The sequence below is a fragment of the Drosophila biarmipes genome, chromosome X (assembly GCF_025231255.1).
Source record: "Drosophila biarmipes strain raj3 chromosome X, RU_DBia_V1.1, whole genome shotgun sequence".
Lineage (NCBI taxonomy): Eukaryota > Metazoa > Arthropoda > Insecta > Diptera > Drosophilidae > Drosophila > Drosophila biarmipes.
The window spans coordinates 11386815-11406125 of record NC_066611.1 but is presented as its reverse complement, the minus strand read 5'-3'; the positions used below and the strand labels follow the sequence as shown (position 1 = coordinate 11406125).

Below are 19311 nucleotides of genomic sequence, written 5' to 3'. Positions count from 1 at the left end.
TAGCATACCACTTGGTCTATTTTAATTTCAAACAAAAATTGTAGAAATAGGCAGTCTTATTTTCCTAACTTTTTAAGTATATAAAGGATCTAATCAGCAATTTTTAAATAAGATTGTCTTAGTTTAAGTGCCAAAGTTAGGTTTCCATTTTTACAATTATTTTTTGGGGCTATACAATTTTAGAATTATTCTAAGCTTTGCAGATACTTAAAAAATATTTGAGATATATATTTTTCAGTTCTCATTTCGTAAGCGCAAAGATTGGATCATGCAGAACCACTTTTCAGCCTTGAAGGGGTAAATATCCCTGTAGAGATAGAGTATCGCAGAGTATCCCCGTCTGCGGTGTGCCAGCGAATCTGCCAAATTGTGTGTTATTATTTTTGTTTTTCCTCCCATTTTATTTTTCATTTGTTTTGTTATGCGCAGCTTTTCTTTCTTCTTCGTGCTATAAAAACCGAAAGTAAAAAGCATTTTCAATATTTCAATGCGGAAGAGAGTCACGTTCAGTTGGCTGGCGAAGTGGCTCGCGATTAAAAAATCCAAATAATAAATACAACTTCAACTGGCCAAAGTGTTTGAAAATCAAAGATATATATACTTTTTTTGAAGTGATTACCCAGTGAGACAAAGGCAGTTCGATCGACAACTATCGAAATCCCGGTTAACAAAGATAGATCTGAAAGATGCGGCCTTTCGGCAACGACATAACAAACATCCCCGCCGCCAACGGTGGCAATGGTAATGGTGGAAATGGCAACAACGATCCCAACGAGGGCAACGACAACCGGAATAATGGCAGCCACAGCAGCCATCTCGCCGCCACAGAGGACGCAGAGGAGTCTGTGGATCCCAGCATACCACCGCACATAGCGAGGATCGGGGGCATTGGCACCTTCCCGCCGATCGCCGGACAGGGCGTCATCCGGGTGGTTCAGCGCTGCGAGGACGCCAAGGAGAACCAGAAACTGAGTAAGCCAGTGGTGACCCTTGCCCCCAGCCACCCACTCCTTCCCCGGTTGAGGCGCAGTTGCAGCCGTGTTCCATCCACATGGGTCGCAGTATGGACAATTGGCCATCGGCCAATTTCAGTTATTGCGCACCGACTTCCCCATGCAAACACAACAAATTGTTTATAGTCGAGGGCCCTCCCGCCCGCAAAACACACCCCGCACAGAAAGTGCGTTGTATTGTGCGATGTGTGTGTATTCCGAAAGTTCGCAACAAAGAAAGGCACTTATCAATGGGCCAGATAAGTGGGGGTGGCCATAATTGCCAAGACATTGGCCCCTAAATCACTTCATTCCACGATTCTCTGATACGCAGGTGTTGTTGCTCATAGAGTGTGATTATTTTGCAATGTTCCTAAAGCAGATATCTGCAGATGACGTATGTAGTAACATCCTGAGATTTACTAAGAACAGTCAATAGCAATAGCAGAAATCCTAGAATCATTATTGGCAACACCCTAAGATCTTCATTGGCTTAAATATTAAGCAGAAAAGCATTTCCTTAACAAAAAAAGACTATTCTTTTTTTAATAGTATAATAAAGCATTTTAATATTTAAAACAATTTTTAAACAAAAAAAGATTTTATTTTTTATATTTAAAACAGTTTTTTGAACAAAAAAGACTTTGATCTTTTTTTTATAGTATAATAAAGTTTTTAAATATTTAAAACAATTTTTTAAACAAATTTAGCAAATACTATAAAACACTACCAATTAAAAACATAGATAAGAAGACATTTCCTGCGTTGTAAATTAGTATTTCGTATGTCTAAAAACAGTTCCATTAACTTTCATAAGTCTAGAGTCATTGGAACATTAAGATAAAAACAAATACAAATATACTTATTTGATTGAAAAACTTACAATTTTTAAATGTTATATTAAATTATCATAGTTAATTTTCACAAAATAAGATGACAAATGCTTTAAAAAATGCCCCCAACTCTAGATAAAATACTATAATATTTACAAATCAGGAAATCATTATGGAAATGGCGTTTCTGGACTGATTTCATCGCTTTGTTTCGCTCGCTTGTGTTTTCGTTTTGACAACATTCAGATGATACTATGTACGAGAACACTCTTAGTTTTGTATTGTAAATTGATGTTTTCTAGAGACCCCAATATCACTCGCTCATTATAGTATAATAGTGTGGACAGACGCAATTTCCGCGAAATAAACAAAGTCCCAGAGCTTTTGGGACCGCTGGTGGGTGACTCACTTTCCCTATGTGGGGGACCCAGAGAGCCCCAAGTCGTCGCTCTTTCGCACAGTAAGTTGCGTGCGCAGATGGGGAAATGCCGCGTTTATATTTAGGCCGCTCCATTCACGTGCTCAGTGCTGACCAAGGGGGCTGTGAGCCAACACCGAGACCGCGGAAGTAGGGGGAATCATAGGGTAGCAGTCCATTGATAAGGAGGCTAGCTATCGGCACCTGGCGATGGCGCACCTGGTGGTGAAGGTGATTGAGCGCTGTGAGAACGCCAACGAAAACGCCAATTTAGGTGAGGGTTCCGAGAAGGCAGTGTCCATATAATACCTAAAGGGAAGAAAAGAGCCATCTGTTTGGAGCTTTCCGATGGGGAAAAGCTAGTCCATGGCTGGACTGCCTGCTTATGTTTCATAATTTTAATTAACCACCATCCACTGTCCATCTCTTTCAGATCTTTCGAGCTGTGAACTGATGCAGATACCAGATGCAGTCTACCACCTGATGCGGAACACAGAGCTGGTGACCTGCAACCTCAGCGGCAACGTGCTCAAGAGCGTGTCGCCAAAGTTCTCGCAGAAGTTCAGCACCATCACAGGTGGGTTCTCTGGAAATAATATATATACCATAACCATAAATACAATATATATATATCTAACCCCTGCAGACCTGAATCTTTCGCACAACAAGCTCTCGAGGCTGCCGGAGGAGTTCGCCAGCCTGACCGCGCTGACCAGGCTGAACATCTCACACAACTCCTTCATAGTCCTACCACAAGTAGTCTTTAAGCTTCAGAGTCTCGCCAGCCTGGATGCCCAGAACAATGCCATATTGGGTGAGTGGCTGCACCTAAGATCCCTCTCTTCAATGATCCTATGTCTAATCCCATTAGAAATCGATACCGATGAGGCCATCGCCAGCGACTGCCTGGCCCTGGTCGATCTGCGCAACAATCCGCTGAGCAGAAACTGCAGACGCAAGCTGCAGGACTTCAAGACCTCCTTCCGCCTCGAGATCTCCAAGGAAGTCGAGGACGACTGGTAATCCGATGGACGTCCATCCCATTTCCAGCACACCAAGAACAAATCTCTCGTTATCTCGGAGGAGAGCGCCCTAGACGGCCCCCCTCCATCTTATTTATTCTGTTTATAAATTTATATACTTACCAAAAACACACCATTGTATGACACTACGTCGAGTTGCTCTTGGGATTGTGGTAGATCGTGGAGGAGGCGGCAGATTAGATTTTTGTGAAAAATACGAGATTCAGATTTTTATTTCTCGTTTTTCGATCGTTACTCAGCCAAATCAAGGCGTACAGCTAAAAGACCGACTGTTTTGAGCAGCTTGCTTCCACTGCTAACGATTTCCATAACTTTGGGCACTTTTTATTTTTTTTCAATTTTTAAATTTTTTGTAAGGGGGTGCATCATCATTTTTTTTAAAAAAAATCTCAAGTCAAAAACGTTGAGATTTTAAAGCCAATAGATTGGAAATTAAACAACGAGCTTAACGATGTATGACATTCGTCGATCTGACGTTTGGTTTCTTTTTGGCAGCCAAAAACCTGATATTTTAGGGCAAAAAATGGAATTTCAGATTTTTGCAAAATACGAGATTCAGATTTTAGTCAAAAAATGTCATACCTCGTTAAGCTCGCTGTTTAATTTCCAATCTATTGGCTTTAAAATCTCAACGTTTTTGATTTTTGAGATTTTTTTGAAAAAAATGATGATGCACCCCCTTACAAAAAATTTAAAAATGGAAAAAAATTAAAAAGTGCCCAAAGTTATGGAAATCGTTAGCAGTGGAAGCAAGCTGCTCAAAACAGTCGGTCTTTTAGCTGTACGCCCTGATTTGGCTGACTTACGATCGAAAAACGAAAAATAAAAATCGATTTTTTTACTAAAATCTGAATATCGTATTTTGCAAAAAAATCTGAAATTCCATTTTTTCGCCCTAAAATATCAGGTTTTTGGCTGCTAAAAAGAAACTAAACGTCAGATCGACCTCGTTAAGCTCGTTGTTTAATTTTCAATCTATTGGCTTTTAAATCTCAACGTTTTTGACTTTTGAGATTTTTTTGAAAAAAATGATGATGCACCCCCTTACAAAAAATTTAAAAATTGAAAAAAATTAAAAAGTGCCCAAAGTTATGGAAATCGTTAGCAGTGGAAGCAAGCTGCTCAAAACAGTTGGTCTTTTAGCTGTACGCCCTGATTTGGCTGACTTACGATCGAAAAACGAGAAATAAAAATCGATTTTTTGACTAAAATCTGAATCTCGTATTTTTCACAAAAATCTGAAATTCCATTTTTTCGCCCTAAAATATCAGGTTTTTGGCTGCTAAAAAGAAACTAAACGTCAGATCGACGAACGTCATACCTCGTTAAGCTCGTTGGTTAATCTATTGGCATTTAATTCATCTTAATTTTTTTTTAATCTCAAAAGTCAAAAACATTGAAATTTAAATGCCAATAGATTGAAAATTAAACAACGAGCTTGACGAGGTATGACATTCCTCGATCTGAAGTTTAGTTTCTTTGGCAGCCAAAAAACAAAGAAATAGTTTTCAGATTTTCATCAAAAATACGATATTCAGATTTAAGTTGAAAATGCCATTTTTCTCTCCGCTTTTCGCGACTCTTTTGGGCAGCTGGCTAACTATGCTAGTATCCCAATTTAAGTCATTTTTTGAATTTATGTTTGTTAGCATCAGAAGCTTAAAGTCCACAAAGTTGTTCCTAAGCTCAGAAAAGAGAAGCTTAAAAGAGTAGTGATCGTTAGCTTACTAAAAAATACACTTTGAAAAAAATAACATCCACTCACGGCCAGTTAGTTAGTTAGCCAGCTGTCACTTTTTTAATATTTCAAATAAAATAGTGCATTTGTACCTCTCTATTCATAATTTTGTATTCCATGAAATAAAATTTTTTTTGAAATTGTGTGGTGAATAAAAACACTAGGTAACATAATAATATTCTTGTATATCTTTAATTGGCAAATATTTGTAATATGCTACATATTATTGCTCCACTTGTTCAGTTGTCTTTTACCATTTGTGTGTTTTCCCTGTCACAACAGGTTTTGGCAACAGGGCGAGAGATGGCCATAAAGCGCTCTCAACTGGGGTTCCCAAACCAAAGCCAAAACCAAAACCCACCGCCGAATAAGCCAGCTCGTCTTGCATCGCTGAGCCAGCAAAGGTGAACGAGGCTTAAACCGAAGCCCGAACTTAAATTGCGTTAGCACGAGAAAGAGAGAGACGGGGAAGATTACTGTCCAGCTCTGGGCCCTGTATAATTTAGAAGCCAAATCGCAGCTACACAGAAAAAAATGTAAAAAAATGTATACTTTATAAATAGAGAAAGGTATGAAAAATACTATACGTTTCCAGTATTACGGATCAGTATATATAAAATTAAATGATTGGAATAACGATACTTTTCGTTGTATATTTGTATATATTTGATATATACACTTTTTAAGAAGTAAAGTTTAATATATGAATTAGTTTTAGATATCATAGCGATATGCAATTTTTATGTACTTTCTATTGTGTTCCAAGAATGTTTTAATTAATGTTTATTTTAGATGACTAGATAATAACAGAAAAAATATATATACAGGTTTTGTTACATATTCGGATCTATTATATGTGCAGACAATTATATATTATAAGAATAAAATACTCTTATAATATATAAATATAATGAACTATTATGATATCATAGAGTGTGAAAAAAAATATAAATATTGTGTATTTGTGTACCAAGCACTGTTTAATGTTTATTATCCATATATTTAGATAATTTTATATTATAAAAACATAGACTGACATATAATAAAATATATTGATATCATAGAGATATAAAAAATTTAAGTATTTTGTATATGTGTACCAAGAAGTGTACAAAAGATGATGAGTAAATAATACAAAAAAAAATTATAATATATATATATATATATTATTCAATTCAATAAATATTAAATATTAAAATTAGATCAAATATAAAAGATATAATAGAGTTTTTAAAAAATATAGATATAATAGAGATATGGAAAGTATTTTGGATTGTGTACCAACAACTGTGCCAAATATTTTACATGAGTAAATAATATAAAATTAGAGGATTAAACTTGTAAAAAAATATATTTATATTTATATTATTATTATATTTGTTTCTGTGCAAGAGCTGCTCCAACTATTATAGCCAGGCCGCCATCTCTGGAGAGCCGGAGAGCGAGGTGGCCTGGCGGCCGGAGGCAACGAATTGGTAAGTGCGCGGAGACCCAGCCTCAACCTGGCTTAAAAGCTGTGGGACGAGCTGCGAGCCGAGAGGGCCGACTCAGCCGCTGGGGCAGCTTTCCAGATTCGCGAGCGGCCCCAGCAGTCGCCAGCCAGTAATCCACCAGAGCGCGTTCGGGCACGGACCAGTGTTAGAGACAAGTCTGGTCTCAGATCACAAAACACAGCCAACAATTCGGCCTTTAGTGGTAGCTCGAAAGAGCCCAAGCAGACGTCGGAATCGCGACTCGAACGGAAAAAGTATATAGCTACGTTTATTTGTTTGGCTTGATAGCCTTGTTTTTTGTTTGGTTTTTATATTTTGTATACCCATTTCCCGCAAATCACTTGCGAAAGCTCTTCCTCTCTGCGTGGCCCAACTGGCTAACAAGCAACTTTTGTGATTTTCTGTGACTGCCATTTTTGTTCGAGTGTTTCCCAAAGTTTTATTTGCACATGATATACACTGATCCTGGCGGCAACCACCTACACCTCTTCGTTTTGTGCATTAAGTATTTGTACTAACTGGTAAGCATGCAACTGCAAAAAGTGTTACTACCATTGGTTATGATAATGATGACCTAAAAACACTGCAAACATGCAATTGCCCATGTTTTTAGGCCCCCACCAACTGGGCTAATAGATGCAACTGTGCTAATACTATAAAAAAACACATCACATAGTAGCCACTGCTTGTGATGCACGGACAGTCGAGAGGTGTGACACCTCATCGAGTGATGCCTTCTGGGTATTGCACGTAAATCATCGGTCTTCCAGGAATTCTGTCCCCACTAACCCAGTGGAATTCGGTTTCCAATAGAACAAATTTTACACAGAGTTAAGTGCGGTCAGGTGGACAATGGCGCCCTGTTTCCAATAGCAGGCCCCTGCACAAAAGAACCAATCTTTGGCTTTCCCCCACAAAAAAGAAAAAGGTACAGTAATCCCCCGGCAGAATAAATTGCTTTTTATTCTGATCCGAGAAAGTTTCGCTCAATTGTATCTGATCGTGTGCGGAAGTGTGGCGGAGTGGCGGAGTGCCGCGTTCTCATCGCCTTGATGATTTCATCAAATTTAATTGTTATCTCCATCGTGACGTCTGGCTTTTGTGAGTGGAGGATGCCTCTTTCCTAATGCCTTTGGTTCCCAACACGAGGGCGATTAGGGCCTAATGCACTCTGCATTATCTTTGGAGGCCAAGATATAACTACATACCATTCTCGAGTATCCCAAAAGCACTTTAAATAGCTGAGCGTAAATAATTTGGATTGTCATTAGCAGGCAACTCCTGGGATTATAACTTTTCAAGGGGATTAAGTCAGTTCAGGCTGACTGCATGAAAAATATAATGTATCATGTTCTATCTTATTCATATGAGATCATTGGAACTCAAGACAGTCAGGAGACCCCCTAAGAGGTACCCCAACAAATGAAGCTTTATTTTTTTTATAAGGATTAATCATAACTAAAAAAAATAGTTTTTGGTATGTCTTTGGGACAATTACATTTGATTTTACTAGGTTTTAGAGTGATATATATATATAATTATAAGTGTTATAGATGGATTTCTCAAAGTCATACCATATCTTTTCTTTTTTTAGTTATAATAAATAAAAAATAATAAAGAAGCACTAAGCTAATTTAATTTTACTGGGTTTTAGAATGATATTCATATAATTATAAATGCTATAGATCGGATTTGCTTCTTTATTATTTTTTATTTATTATAACTAAAAGAGAGAAGATATGGTATGTGTTTGAGACAAGTGATTTTTTATTACACTAGGTATTAAAAATTATAAATATATTATTATAAAAAAATTAATAAATAAAATATATTGTTATAGATTGTTTTTGCTTCTTTATTATTACGATATATATATTAATGTATATTTTATGCAAGGTTATTGCTTCTTTATACATTTTTATTTATTATAAGGTTTAATTACAACTAAAGCATATAGTATAGGGTATAGATTTGATAAAAGTACTGTGTTATACTATACTTATAGTGCAGATTAGTACACCCTACACCCGAGGCAAGCCAAGAATATGCTTGGGTACTCAAGTAGATCCCCAGCACTGATTGTACGCGAACAGCCATAGCTTTAGGTATAGGTATTCATGGCTAATGCGTGGGTATCGCCCAGGTGGAATGCTGTCGAAACGCCGCCATAGAAGCTGTTGTTTTCCAGAGCCTGAGCACCGAGCACTGAACGCTGAACACTGTCTCCGAGCTTACGCATGCCGATGAGGCAAGCTCGCTGTGGGTGGGAGCGAGAGGGCGCGAGTGGAGAGAGAGGGAGATGGCTTAATAAGCGCACAGCGCATGCGCAGCCCGAGTTCGCGATACATACCTGACATACACCGGGAAAAACGAGTGAAATCTTTATGGTACTTGATAATCTCACTTAAGAATTAGTTGGATTAATGAATTCTTCAACAACCAAAAGCAATTCGTCAACTTCTCTATCTGTTATTTCTATTAAAGAAGCACTTTAAAAATACATTATTCTAACACCTAACTTGAACTTAAATTGGTAATTGCATTTCATCAATGAATTGTAAGAAAAAAAAATGATTTTAAAGAACCCATTCTGGTTTTCTACCTAAGATAGTAATCGACAATTCTAAGCAGAAGGTTCAAATAGATTTCTACAACATCTAAAAACAATTTAAACTGGAAATCATGGCATGTATTTATGAGTTTACATACATTTTACGTACATTAAGGGAGTGCGAGGGAGATGCAGATATGCATGCAGCACATCGGCTGTTTGAGAGGTGTCACACTTTATTTGCTCATATCTTTTTAATGGATGATCCGATTTAAGCCATTTAACCTCCCTGATTATAAGAACAAATTCCCTTTTCATACTGACGACAGTAATAGAAATTGGCACTCCATCGACTTAAAAGGTGATCGAATTAGCCCATACATTTTCCCCAGTGCACTTGTATTTCAACTGGTACTCATACCTTGGCAACTCTCAGTCGTCGCGTAATCATTAAACCATAGCTCGGATCTGGTGGGACGGGCGGAGTGCTGTGTTGGGGGCTCTGTTGTGTTGTGTTGTGGAGTCAGTTGGAGCGACCAGGGGTATTTGAGACCCGCAGCGAGCAGCAAGTCAAAATACCAGTTTTCCCGAGCAACAAAGCGAACCTATCTATAGATACCTTCTGGTGTTCCAGTGTTGGTGTGGCTGTGCCTGTGCCTGTGCCTGTGAAGCTGCATACAAAAGATACTTACCTACCTGCACATATAAACATACATTCGCCGATCTTAGATGTGTGTGCCAAAATTTTCTTACATGCGAAGGAACACTAATCCAATTAATTGTGAATATTTTTGAGACTCCAGGTACACGCTCAGATGCTATTATAAAGTTTCTATCCATGCTTACGCATATTTTGCTCATGAGAATTTGGGATTTAGGGAGATTTTTAGTGCTTTAAAATGATATTTATATGGAAACTATTCGATCTATGAAATTTCTTTAAGCAAAATACATCATAAAATGCTTTGAGAAATGTATAAAAAAATCAATAAGCAGGATAGTATTGTATAGTATATTTTTAGTAGTATATATAATATAATAATTATACAATAGTTACTAATGACTAACTTTTGTAAGGTCTTACACATATTTTGCAGCTGCACTTTCCCACTTAACACCTTTTACGAGCACGAAGTCTGTTATTAATGAGAAGTAGTAACTAGCTCCCAAAATAAATACTAAATGTAGGAGGGTCGCTTTAAAAGAGAACTTCGATGGGTTATATAGATAAAATATTTTTCTGTCACACACTCATCTTCAAGAAAATAAAAAAAGCCTAAAGCACTTACGACTGACTCATTGCATTTTTCACAACTGAGTCAACATCCGTCCCAAGCAACATCAGCTTAGAGGACCTTAAAATATTCTCACTGCCATGCAATTATCTGTTGAATATTAAAAGGTTTTCATTGTAGCATAGAAAGTAGATTGTTCATGGATTTTCTAGCAAAACACTCAGCATTTTAAAGATCAGAGTTTAGAAACAACAGGCCAAGTTCCGAGACAGAAAGCGGGTTTCCGGCGGAACCAAAAACAAGTTCTTTTCGCATTTTTGGCCCCACGGCTGAGTCATGCGAGTGATAAGAGCGTTTGTCTATGGCAGCGTGACAACAACCTTGACAAGTACATGTTTCCAGTGCAGAAAGGCGGCCTGGCCGCTGGGTCGGGCGGCGGCAACAGGATTTCGGCCCAGGTGCAGCACGATACCAGGCCACCAAGCTGCCTTGCCAGGGCCCTGGCTAAAATTCGCTCCTACGTGCCCCAAGTATCTGTATCTGTATCTGAATTTGTATCTGAAGCCGAGGTTGGCTGGCTGAAAAACCCGTTCTTGCAAAAAATGGTAAGCTCATATATCGAGTAGAGTTTTAGCCAAGTGGCTGGCTGCTGACTGCTGACTGCTGGCTTTGCTATACTTTTGCCGTTGTGTCTGCCCGTCTTGGATTGGCCCGAACCGGCTGTGCTTTTGCCTCGCTTTTGCTTTGCTTGCCGTCTGCTTTGTCGCAATGCAGTCGGGAGATCCGCTTCAAGGCGACTGCCTGACAAATATGGCTAAATTGTCGTAGGTGTCTGGCTATATTGGTCTGCTCGGTCTCAACTTCTACATCGAATCACTGCTCTTTTCGTCTTGCGTGTGGCAATAGGCCTTTATGCAATAAGTGTAAGTGGTCTGGAATATAGATACAAGACAACGAAACCTAGTTGATCTCAAGTCTTATATCATGTTTGGCAACTGTGTTTTCGAGTTACTTTAATCTTTTTTTTAAGATTATTTCGCGGTTGCTTGACCCATCAATCTTGGCATTGAACATCTGTCCATCACAGCCAAATTCAAATTCAAAGGCGGGGCAAATGGAGAGAGATCTACCAGAACCCCGATCCCAGCAAAAGCCGCTTGAAGAATGGGTTCTGGACTTTTTGCCCAGCTAAGCTCCACACGAATCACCTACACATGTGTGGCTCGGTATCGCCGTATCTTTGCATCTGTATCTCAGTTATTTGGGGCGAAGGTCGTTGACAGAAGGCCGACGAAAACAAATTCACAATGGGCGAGGTGGAGATACATCTGTATGGGGCTTGGCTGAAAACTGGGATGTCGGTTCAACTAAACGAGAAACGGTACATTTGTGAATAGCCATACTTCACAAACTGATTTATGGCCTGACTTTTAAAACTATTACTTCGGACTTTCTTTGGGATGTCCAGGAGATGAACAAAGAAGCTAAAGATAGGTGTATTTCAACGGAAACATTAAGGTCACTTTTGCCACTACTTGTCTCTTAAAAATTCCCCTTTTTTCAGTCTCTTTTCAAAAACATAAAGACCATATATGGTTTTTATTACTCATACGGCATGTTGGTTATAAAGGGTCCAATCAACAAGAAACTTGGGATATGTAATTTCATTCTTCTGTTAAACTAATCTTGAATTTTAAACTATAACAAAACAAATTAACAAATAAAATATTTTAGCTAACTTAAGCATTATTTATAGCATTTTTAAATAATATAAAACTATAGGAAGTTATGCAAAGTTTTATTTTGTTTTATTATTCCACTTGTAAAATGCAAAGGAAGAGCACAAAGCAGTTTCTTTAAAGTAAATAAATTTCCTGTTCAATTATTTTTCAACATACTAGAAAGCCTTACCTTTTATCTATCTTAGCTATTATGTTTAATTAATATAAAAAATATATTTTTAAATTTAATTTTAGTACAAATATAATTCAATATGCAATTTAATTATATTTAAAGTTAAATAAAGGTTTATTTTAAACCAAGCTAGACTTGTGAGAAGCAAAGGAAGAGCCCAAAACTGTAGCTTTAAATCCTATAGATACTTTTTAACCTTTAAGTACCTTGTCAAGGTGGAATCCCTGCCTTTTGTCTGTCCAATCACTAATTGAGTGCGTTTTTCCCCCAGCCCGCCACCAATTTAGCTGTTTCTCTGGCTCTGGAGAGCCCGGCGCGGAACTGCCAAGCGAAATGAACCTGGAGCAAGGGCCAGCTGTGGCCAGAAGAGGACGGCTGGGCCTGCTGGCCAGCCTCCTGGTCCCGATCCTCCTGCTCGGCGGCCAGACGGCCGCCCAGTCCAATTATGTGCAGCACGGCGACAGCGGCAACTACACCACCAACGGGCTGCCCGAGGAGGCGACTCTCGACGGCAAGGTGAGCACTTGGACACCACTCTAGGGGGGCTCCAGCGGGAGCAACGCCCTTGCCACTGCCAGTTTATGCACTTAGAGGGCCGTCAAAGTCGCTTTTCACCACTCGACCAGGGGGTTTACCGGGCAGAATAAGTGTTTCAGTGGTTCCAGCTCTATCGCATATGTGTAGCCATCTTTCTGGTTTCGAAATTACCCAAATTACAGATCACCTAGTCAGCTCTTTCTCCGTTTTTAATGAGGAAGTGCAGCCGCATCTGCTCGCTTTGTAAGCTAGTGTTATATCAGTGACTGTGCTTCCGATGGAAGTGCCTTTGAAACTCACAATGGCTCTGCGCCCCTGCCCAGAGCCAGTTGCACAGATCCTTGGGAAATTCACAGGGCATTGTTTTCCACACCCGAAATGGAGCACGATCGTGACTGAGAGTTCCCACTGAATATTCATTAGCCAGCCACCTACTTTGCGGTGGAGTGTCTAGCTCGTGGGTTCATATGGGCTTTTGTCATTATTTATCTAAAGAAAGTATGATTTTTTTGAAATATGTGTTACCAAATCGGGTAATATATGTTTTTTTTTAATTTATTTTTATTTTTTTTTATTTATTTTATTTAGGTGTTGGGATTGGGTCGTACTCAGTTGTACGTTAGTATAATATATATCTTTTTTATATTTTTTAAACCTCTATACTTCCTTAAAGGTGACCAAGCTGGACGACATCAGTCCACTGATATTCCTCAACCGAACGAAGGCTGCTCTCAACTGCGCCGCAGGATCCATGCAGGTAAGTGTGTTTCCTTCCTCGGAAGACTTCGCTTCTTGGACCCACTACATCAATAGGCCTTTACCCGCAGGTCGATCTCAAGTTCAACGATCCGTTCCATGGCATCATCCAGGCCGACTATGACCGCAGCAGTGCCTGCCGCGTGAGTGGAAAAGGAGCTCTCAGCTACCGACTCGAGCTGCCGCTGAAAGGATGCGGTACCATACAGGTGGGTTAGCTCAACGTGAAAAGCTGCCTCATTGGAAAGGCCAATCCTTCTCCTTTCTCCACTCCCACAGAACCCCACCCGTGTGTTCACCAACAACATCATCGTGCGCTTCCACGCCAACCTGGAGATGGATGGCGACGAGATCATCACCATAGTCTGCCGCTATCCTCCTCCTGTGCCCTCGCTGCCACCCGCCCTGCCAGCTCCAATGTAAGCACCTCGATGGCACCTGGGTGATCACTAGATATTCAACTATCTAAACCTCCAAATACCCCACAGCTTGAACCCCATTGCCACCAGCTCCGTGCTGCAGCCGCCGCTGAAGAGCATCCAGATCCTGATGATCATCTGCGCCATCATGTTCCTCACCCTGCTGCTCCTGGGACTCGCCGTTTCCTACTACTGTCTGCGCAGCCGCTCCATTCCGGTGGTGCGCCGCCTGCCCATGAGCATGGGCAGTGGCTCGGAGATCACCAAGCTGAGCGGCAGCAGTGTGGGCAACATCAGCGCCTTCGAGGGCGTCAAGATCCCGCGAGCGCACGCCGCCCTCCAGGCGGTCTACAGCTCCTCTGGCAGCGAGGGAGCCCTCATTCCCTCGGACTACCCCAGTGAATCGCACTCGGAGATCGAGGAGATCGACACGCGCTCGCTGCCCTTCAGCTCGGCGGGTAGCTTCGAGAATCGCGCCTTTGTCCACGAGACGTCGAGCATCTACAGCGACCACTATGTGCCCGCCCAGGAGCTGCCGTCGGCGAACGCGGTGATGACCACCACGGCCATGACCCGCCACTCGATTCCCATCCAGGAGGCCGTGGCCGCCGGTTCGCCCAAGTTCGACGTTCAGGTGCGGGTGAAGAAGAGCCCGCCGCCGCCACCATCGCCGGTGACCTCGGATACGGAGAGTGTGGCCACTCTGCGTCCGGATCGCAACAATCTGTCCACCATTATGGAGGCCTACGAGGATCGTGAGAGCGTCCTCACCATGGACTCACTGCCGCCGCAGGTGGAGACCACGCACTCGCAGTTCACCTACGTGCCGGAGCTGCATCCCGCTCCGCAGGTGCCCCAGATGATTCCGCCGCCAGTCGTTGCCGAACCCAAGTTCTCCGTCTACACTCGCACCCACCACGAGGTGGTGGATGGTCGTCCGGAGACCTGGTCGGACTACACCGATGGACCGGCGCCCAGTGAGATCACCGACCTGTCCTCCGAGGCTCCGGACATGACGGTGGTGGACACGATGCACTACTACGAGGATGAGTTCGTGCCCGCGGAGGTGACCCTACCGCCGCCGGTGACCTCGCACACCGTCGACGATGTGTACCTGCGCACGGTGACCGAGAAGAAGACCATCGAGGACATCGAGTGCCACAAGCGCCGGGTCACCGAGTACAAGAGCAAGCCGAGGGCGCCGCTGCCACCGCCACCACCGCCGCCGGTGGATCCCAAGTTCGATGTGCGGGTGCGGAACTATCCCAGCGATCGGGAGCAGCAGCTGTGGGAGAACTTCTCGGACATCTCCAGTGCCTCCGGCCTGACCCTCACGCCCAAGATGGAGCGCAGCGAGCTGACCCTGCCGCCGGCGGAGCTGCCCGCCCAGATCCATGACAACAAGCTGAAGCTGACCAGTCCCGAGCTGGTGGGCAACATGAAGCCCATCGAGGTGCCGCCGCAGGACAAGGATGTGCCCAACTGGGACGTGCTCATCCGCATCCTCGAGGAGCCCGAGATGTCGGAGGTGGGCAACGACGACGTCAGCTCGGTGCACAACCTGAGCTACGACGACCGGGCCAAGTGGAAGGAGATCATCACCACGCAGTCCTCGCTGCGCACCATGCTCACCGAGGCGGTGGTGCGGGAGGACTTCGAGCGGATCCGCCAGGACACGCGGTACGAGCACGTGTTCGAGCCGCAGACCTGGGATGTCATCATCCGCATCCTGGCTCCGCCCGACCACGACGATCCCGATGTGGAGATGCGCACGCCCAGGCGCGGCAAGAAGGCCTCGCCGCAGCCCTGGGACACCAGGTCCCGGCGCAGTTCCCTGCCCACTCTGTACGAGTACGACAGCGATGGCGGATCGAGTGTGAGGACCATCCGCAACGATCCCAGCATGGGCGGCATCCTGATGCCAGGCGGCGGTGTGGGTCCCGCAGGCGGACCCGGCGGACCCTTCAATCTCCAGCGGTCGCGACGCAGCTCGCGCACCTCCTACCAAACGGATCACAACGACTTCCGGTCCATGTCCGAGGTGACGGTGGACTTTGGACGCCCCCAGATGGACGCCCATCCGGACAACGTGAGCGACGCCAGCAGCTACTACAGGATGCAGTACTACGACGACGACGACCGGCGCTCCTTCCACCGCTCGCTCAGCCACCCGTCGCTGGCCCGCTCCGCCAGCGAGTTCACCGAGCACTGGACCGCCCCCGAGGAGCTGGAGGTGGAGGTCTCCTCGCCGGAGGGCACGCCGCACACTCGCCGGGCTCGACAGGTGAGTCGGGGTTCCAGTTCATTTCCAACTCCAGTCTATATTCCATTCCTTTAACCATGATCAGTGATCATTAGTCACCTTATCGAACCTCATATCATATATTATTTTTGATTTTTACTATTCTCCTACTTTTCCCGAGGACTTTAAAAATATATTCTCTCTTAAAAACTTTAAATTTTATTAAATTTAACATTAAAACCCAAAATACAATCTCTCATCCTCCTGGTTTAAGTAATTTTTTTATATCCGATTTTCTGTTTAAAATATGGTTCTCTTAAAGGTTTCCCTACAACTAATGAATATTAATTTTAGTTTATAATATCTAAATAAGCCAAAAAGATATAATACCCTTATTAGGACGTCTGGGTTAATGTACAATATTTTTTTATTCTTTTTTTTATTTTTTTTTATGTCAGATTTTCAGGGTTACCAGATTTTATATCAGATTTTTTTCCTGCTTAAAATATGGTTCTGTTAAAGGTTTCCTTACAACAAAAGCTTACAAATTTAAGTTTGTAATGTCTAGAAATGATATATAATCATAAAATGATATATATTTTTTTATATTTTTTTTTTCCTATTTTATTTTTTTATTTATTTTTTTATATCTGATACTTAGGGATGCAAGATGAGTAACCAATTTGTTTCTGTTTAAAACACAGTTCTATAAAGGTTTTTCAAAACTTATCCATTTAATATATTTTAATAAAAGTTTTTAATCTATAAATAAGCCATAAGTAATATAATTCCCCTGCTTTCAGCCCGTGCCGTCGAGCCAGCTGGCCCTAAGCGGAACCGGAAGGAGCGGCGAGCGCATCGTGGCCCAGAGCCAGACGCAGAGTGAGTACGTGGAGACCCACCGAAGGGTGTACCACGCCGAGAAGGAGATGCCCTTGTCGCCGCGCAAGTGGTAGAGGATCGCCGGATCGGCGGAGTCCCTAAACATAGTTCACAATCGACGAAGCACGCCGCTCCGAAGAGGGGCAGACGAGTGTTCCGCCACCATTCCCAGCATCAGGACGAGGGAGTGGTAGGCAGACCAGCCTGTTCCACGAACGCCCCTACTTTTAATTCGCATTAATGGGTCATATGAGTAATAACCTTACAATAATTAACAAACGTGCCAATTACAATTGCCTGACAGAGTAAGCCACTGCAGGGGAGCACTTGGATGCCAGTTGGAGGAGCCTAATCCTTAATGACCAGCACTTGCATTCCGAATTCCCCCAAGTGGTTTCGCCGAGACTTCGCATTTAACCACAACGTTCTGAGGATAGTTCTGAGCAAGATAGTTAGCTAAAAGGGTGGTGTGCGGGAGTTGTAATCTTAGTTAAAAGTGTTCTTTAGATCCTACGCTGCCGTTGATCTTCTGGATAGGAAATTCGTATGAGCAGTCACAACTTGGGGCCCAGCGTCCCCAGTCTACTCAATTAACTAGTAAAGCCCCCCAGTGTGTCGTCGAAATTAGGTATCCTATTTTTCTAGTTACAAATGTATATATATGCTTATGTACAGAGATCAAACTGCCACAGCCACAGGATTTTGGAGGGATTCGAGGGCCTGCAAATAGGGTCCTGAAACGCATACTCCAGGTGGTTCGGATAGATCACAGGTTGAAATGAAAGTATTACTACAGAATAGTGTTTCCAAAGGCCACGGCTTCCTGATACCTGAACATTGGAATGAGCACACAGCCTCAGACTACGGACTACCGATCGATGATATGGGGGCCTCAATGGGATTGACGCCCTTCCGAGGGGATCACACAACACTTTCTCACGATTATCAGTTTTTTCGTAACATAGTACTAATCCGTCCAAGACATAGACGTAAGTGTAATTGATAAACAATAATGATAACAATGCGCGATTGCGACATGCTGCAGCCTTATAAACAAACTTACATATTTAATTCGCCCTGCGGCGGGGCAAGCCCTGCGAAAATGCGTGTATCTAAAACAATTTGAATAAATTATAAATAAATAAATATACCCACTAACAAAGTTGGACTTCGTTTTATTTTCTTGTATTCCTTATGTATTTTTCTCAGTATTTATACAAGTTACAAAAAGAATTACTATAAAATACCTTTGTGAAAAAATAGGTAACCATTTCAAATTTAAAAATAAAAATATTTTTTTTGTATCCTAAGATTTTTACTGAAAAGAAAGGTAGGATTTGCTAAAAAATTTAATTTCCTTAATAAAATGCAGAACACACTCAATTTTTTTTCTTTGCGACTTACACAGCTATTTTTTCCAGTGCATCTTTCAAATGCTGTATGTGCAAATTGTGTTTTTTCTCTCCCGAAATTTGATAAACATATGCACATACATACATATTTATGTGTGTAAATGTAGTCCCCTCAGGTTAGAATTTCTTTTCACATCCACAGCATTTTCAAACCTTTTCAGACACTCAACCGAAGCACAAGTAAATCCATGGTAAATAAATAAAAACTAATCCAAACTTTAATATCTCAACCAAAGGATAATCAAACTGCTACTGGGAATTAATAAAATTAAAATAAAACTGAAATCTTTGTGTTGGAATGTCTAGCAGAAGGAGTAAGCTTACAAAACAAGTAAAAAGTGACAAATAATACCTTTTTTATTTTTTCTAGGTTTACTTTGTTAAAGCACACCGTTTTAAGCTTTAAAATGAAAAGAGATAATAATATTATTCCTTGCCCAAGCTATCCCAAAGATTTATATTTTGGTTACAAACTGAAAATAATCATATGGAGCGCCATGTGCTGCTACTTACTTATTTTTTTGCTTTTCCTTGGATTATTCGTATTAATAATATACATGTTTTTATAACATAAGCAAATAAATATACGGTGTGGTTTTATTACAATTTAAAACTATCTTGTTCTAAATATGTATATTTACTTAAATTAATTTTTCCGTGTTTCCGTGTGTACAACTACCTATGCTAACGATCCCGATCAGTTTAAGAAGCATTTATTATTTTTACCTATATTTGAAAGTCAAAATTATCCAGGTTGTAATGTCAATAAAAAAATATATTTTAAAAATTTGAATTCAATATGTATTTATAACATCGATATCAGAAAATCGAAAACACATCGAGCAT

At 41.6% G+C, this 19311-nt stretch overlaps 2 protein-coding genes and 1 long non-coding RNA gene across 7 annotated transcripts; all 3 read left to right on the top strand.

Annotated features, from left to right (window-relative positions):
- Window positions 1-488: 488 nt before the first annotated feature.
- On the top strand, window positions 489-3411 carry LOC108025620 (leucine-rich repeat-containing protein 20). 2 transcript variants are annotated; one of them, XM_017096155.3, is made up of 4 exons: window positions 489-972; window positions 2677-2820; window positions 2890-3057; window positions 3115-3411. In XM_017096155.3, exons 1-4 carry the CDS (start codon window positions 687-689, stop codon window positions 3264-3266), a joined length of 750 nt encoding a protein of 249 aa, XP_016951644.1. In that variant the 5' UTR covers window positions 489-686; the 3' UTR covers window positions 3267-3411. The 2 variants fall into 2 exon arrangements, with proteins under 2 accessions (XP_016951644.1, XP_016951645.1); XM_017096156.3 differs by lacking the exon at window positions 489-972 and adding an exon at window positions 2301-2517.
- A 3186-nt stretch (window positions 3412-6597) lies between these two features.
- LOC108025817 (uncharacterized) lies at window positions 6598-18215 on the top strand. 4 transcript variants are annotated; one of them, XM_050885178.1, is made up of 8 exons: window positions 6598-6771; window positions 6868-7038; window positions 12489-12733; window positions 13428-13511; window positions 13582-13719; window positions 13790-13929; window positions 13999-16213; window positions 16975-18215. In XM_050885178.1, exons 3-8 carry the CDS (start codon window positions 12551-12553, stop codon window positions 17125-17127), a joined length of 2913 nt encoding a protein of 970 aa, XP_050741135.1. In that variant the 5' UTR covers window positions 6598-6771; window positions 6868-7038; window positions 12489-12550; the 3' UTR covers window positions 17128-18215. The 4 variants fall into 4 exon arrangements, with proteins under 4 accessions (XP_050741135.1, XP_050741129.1, XP_016951958.1 ...); XM_050885172.1 differs by lacking the exon at window positions 6868-7038; XM_017096469.3 differs by having other exon boundaries at window positions 6598-7038.
- A 400-nt stretch (window positions 18216-18615) lies between these two features.
- Window positions 18616-19252, top strand: LOC108025688 (uncharacterized). Its single transcript, XR_007764500.1, has 2 exons — window positions 18616-18779; window positions 18836-19252. It is a non-coding gene; the product is annotated as an uncharacterized LOC108025688 (long non-coding RNA).
- The last annotated feature ends 59 nt before the right edge of the window (window positions 19253-19311 follow it).

Bases quoted from the DNA above. Each gene is read 5' to 3' on its own strand.
- LOC108025817 (XM_050885172.1), top strand. From the start codon at position 12,551: ATGAACCTGGAGCAAGGGCCAGCTGTGGCCAGAAGAGGACGGCTGGGC. The intron at 13,930-13,998 runs GTAAGCACCTCG...AATACCCCACAG, and splicing joins CCCGCCCTGCCAGCTCCAAT to CTTGAACCCCATTGCCACCA. The intron at 16,214-16,974 runs GTGAGTCGGGGT...CCCTGCTTTCAG, and splicing joins ACACTCGCCGGGCTCGACAG to CCCGTGCCGTCGAGCCAGCT.
- LOC108025620 (XM_017096155.3), top strand. From the start codon at position 687: ATGCGGCCTTTCGGCAACGACATAACAAACATCCCCGCCGCCAACGGT. The intron at 973-2,676 runs GTAAGCCAGTGG...CATCTCTTTCAG, and splicing joins CAAGGAGAACCAGAAACTGA to ATCTTTCGAGCTGTGAACTG. The intron at 3,058-3,114 runs GTGAGTGGCTGC...TAATCCCATTAG, and splicing joins CCAGAACAATGCCATATTGG to AAATCGATACCGATGAGGCC.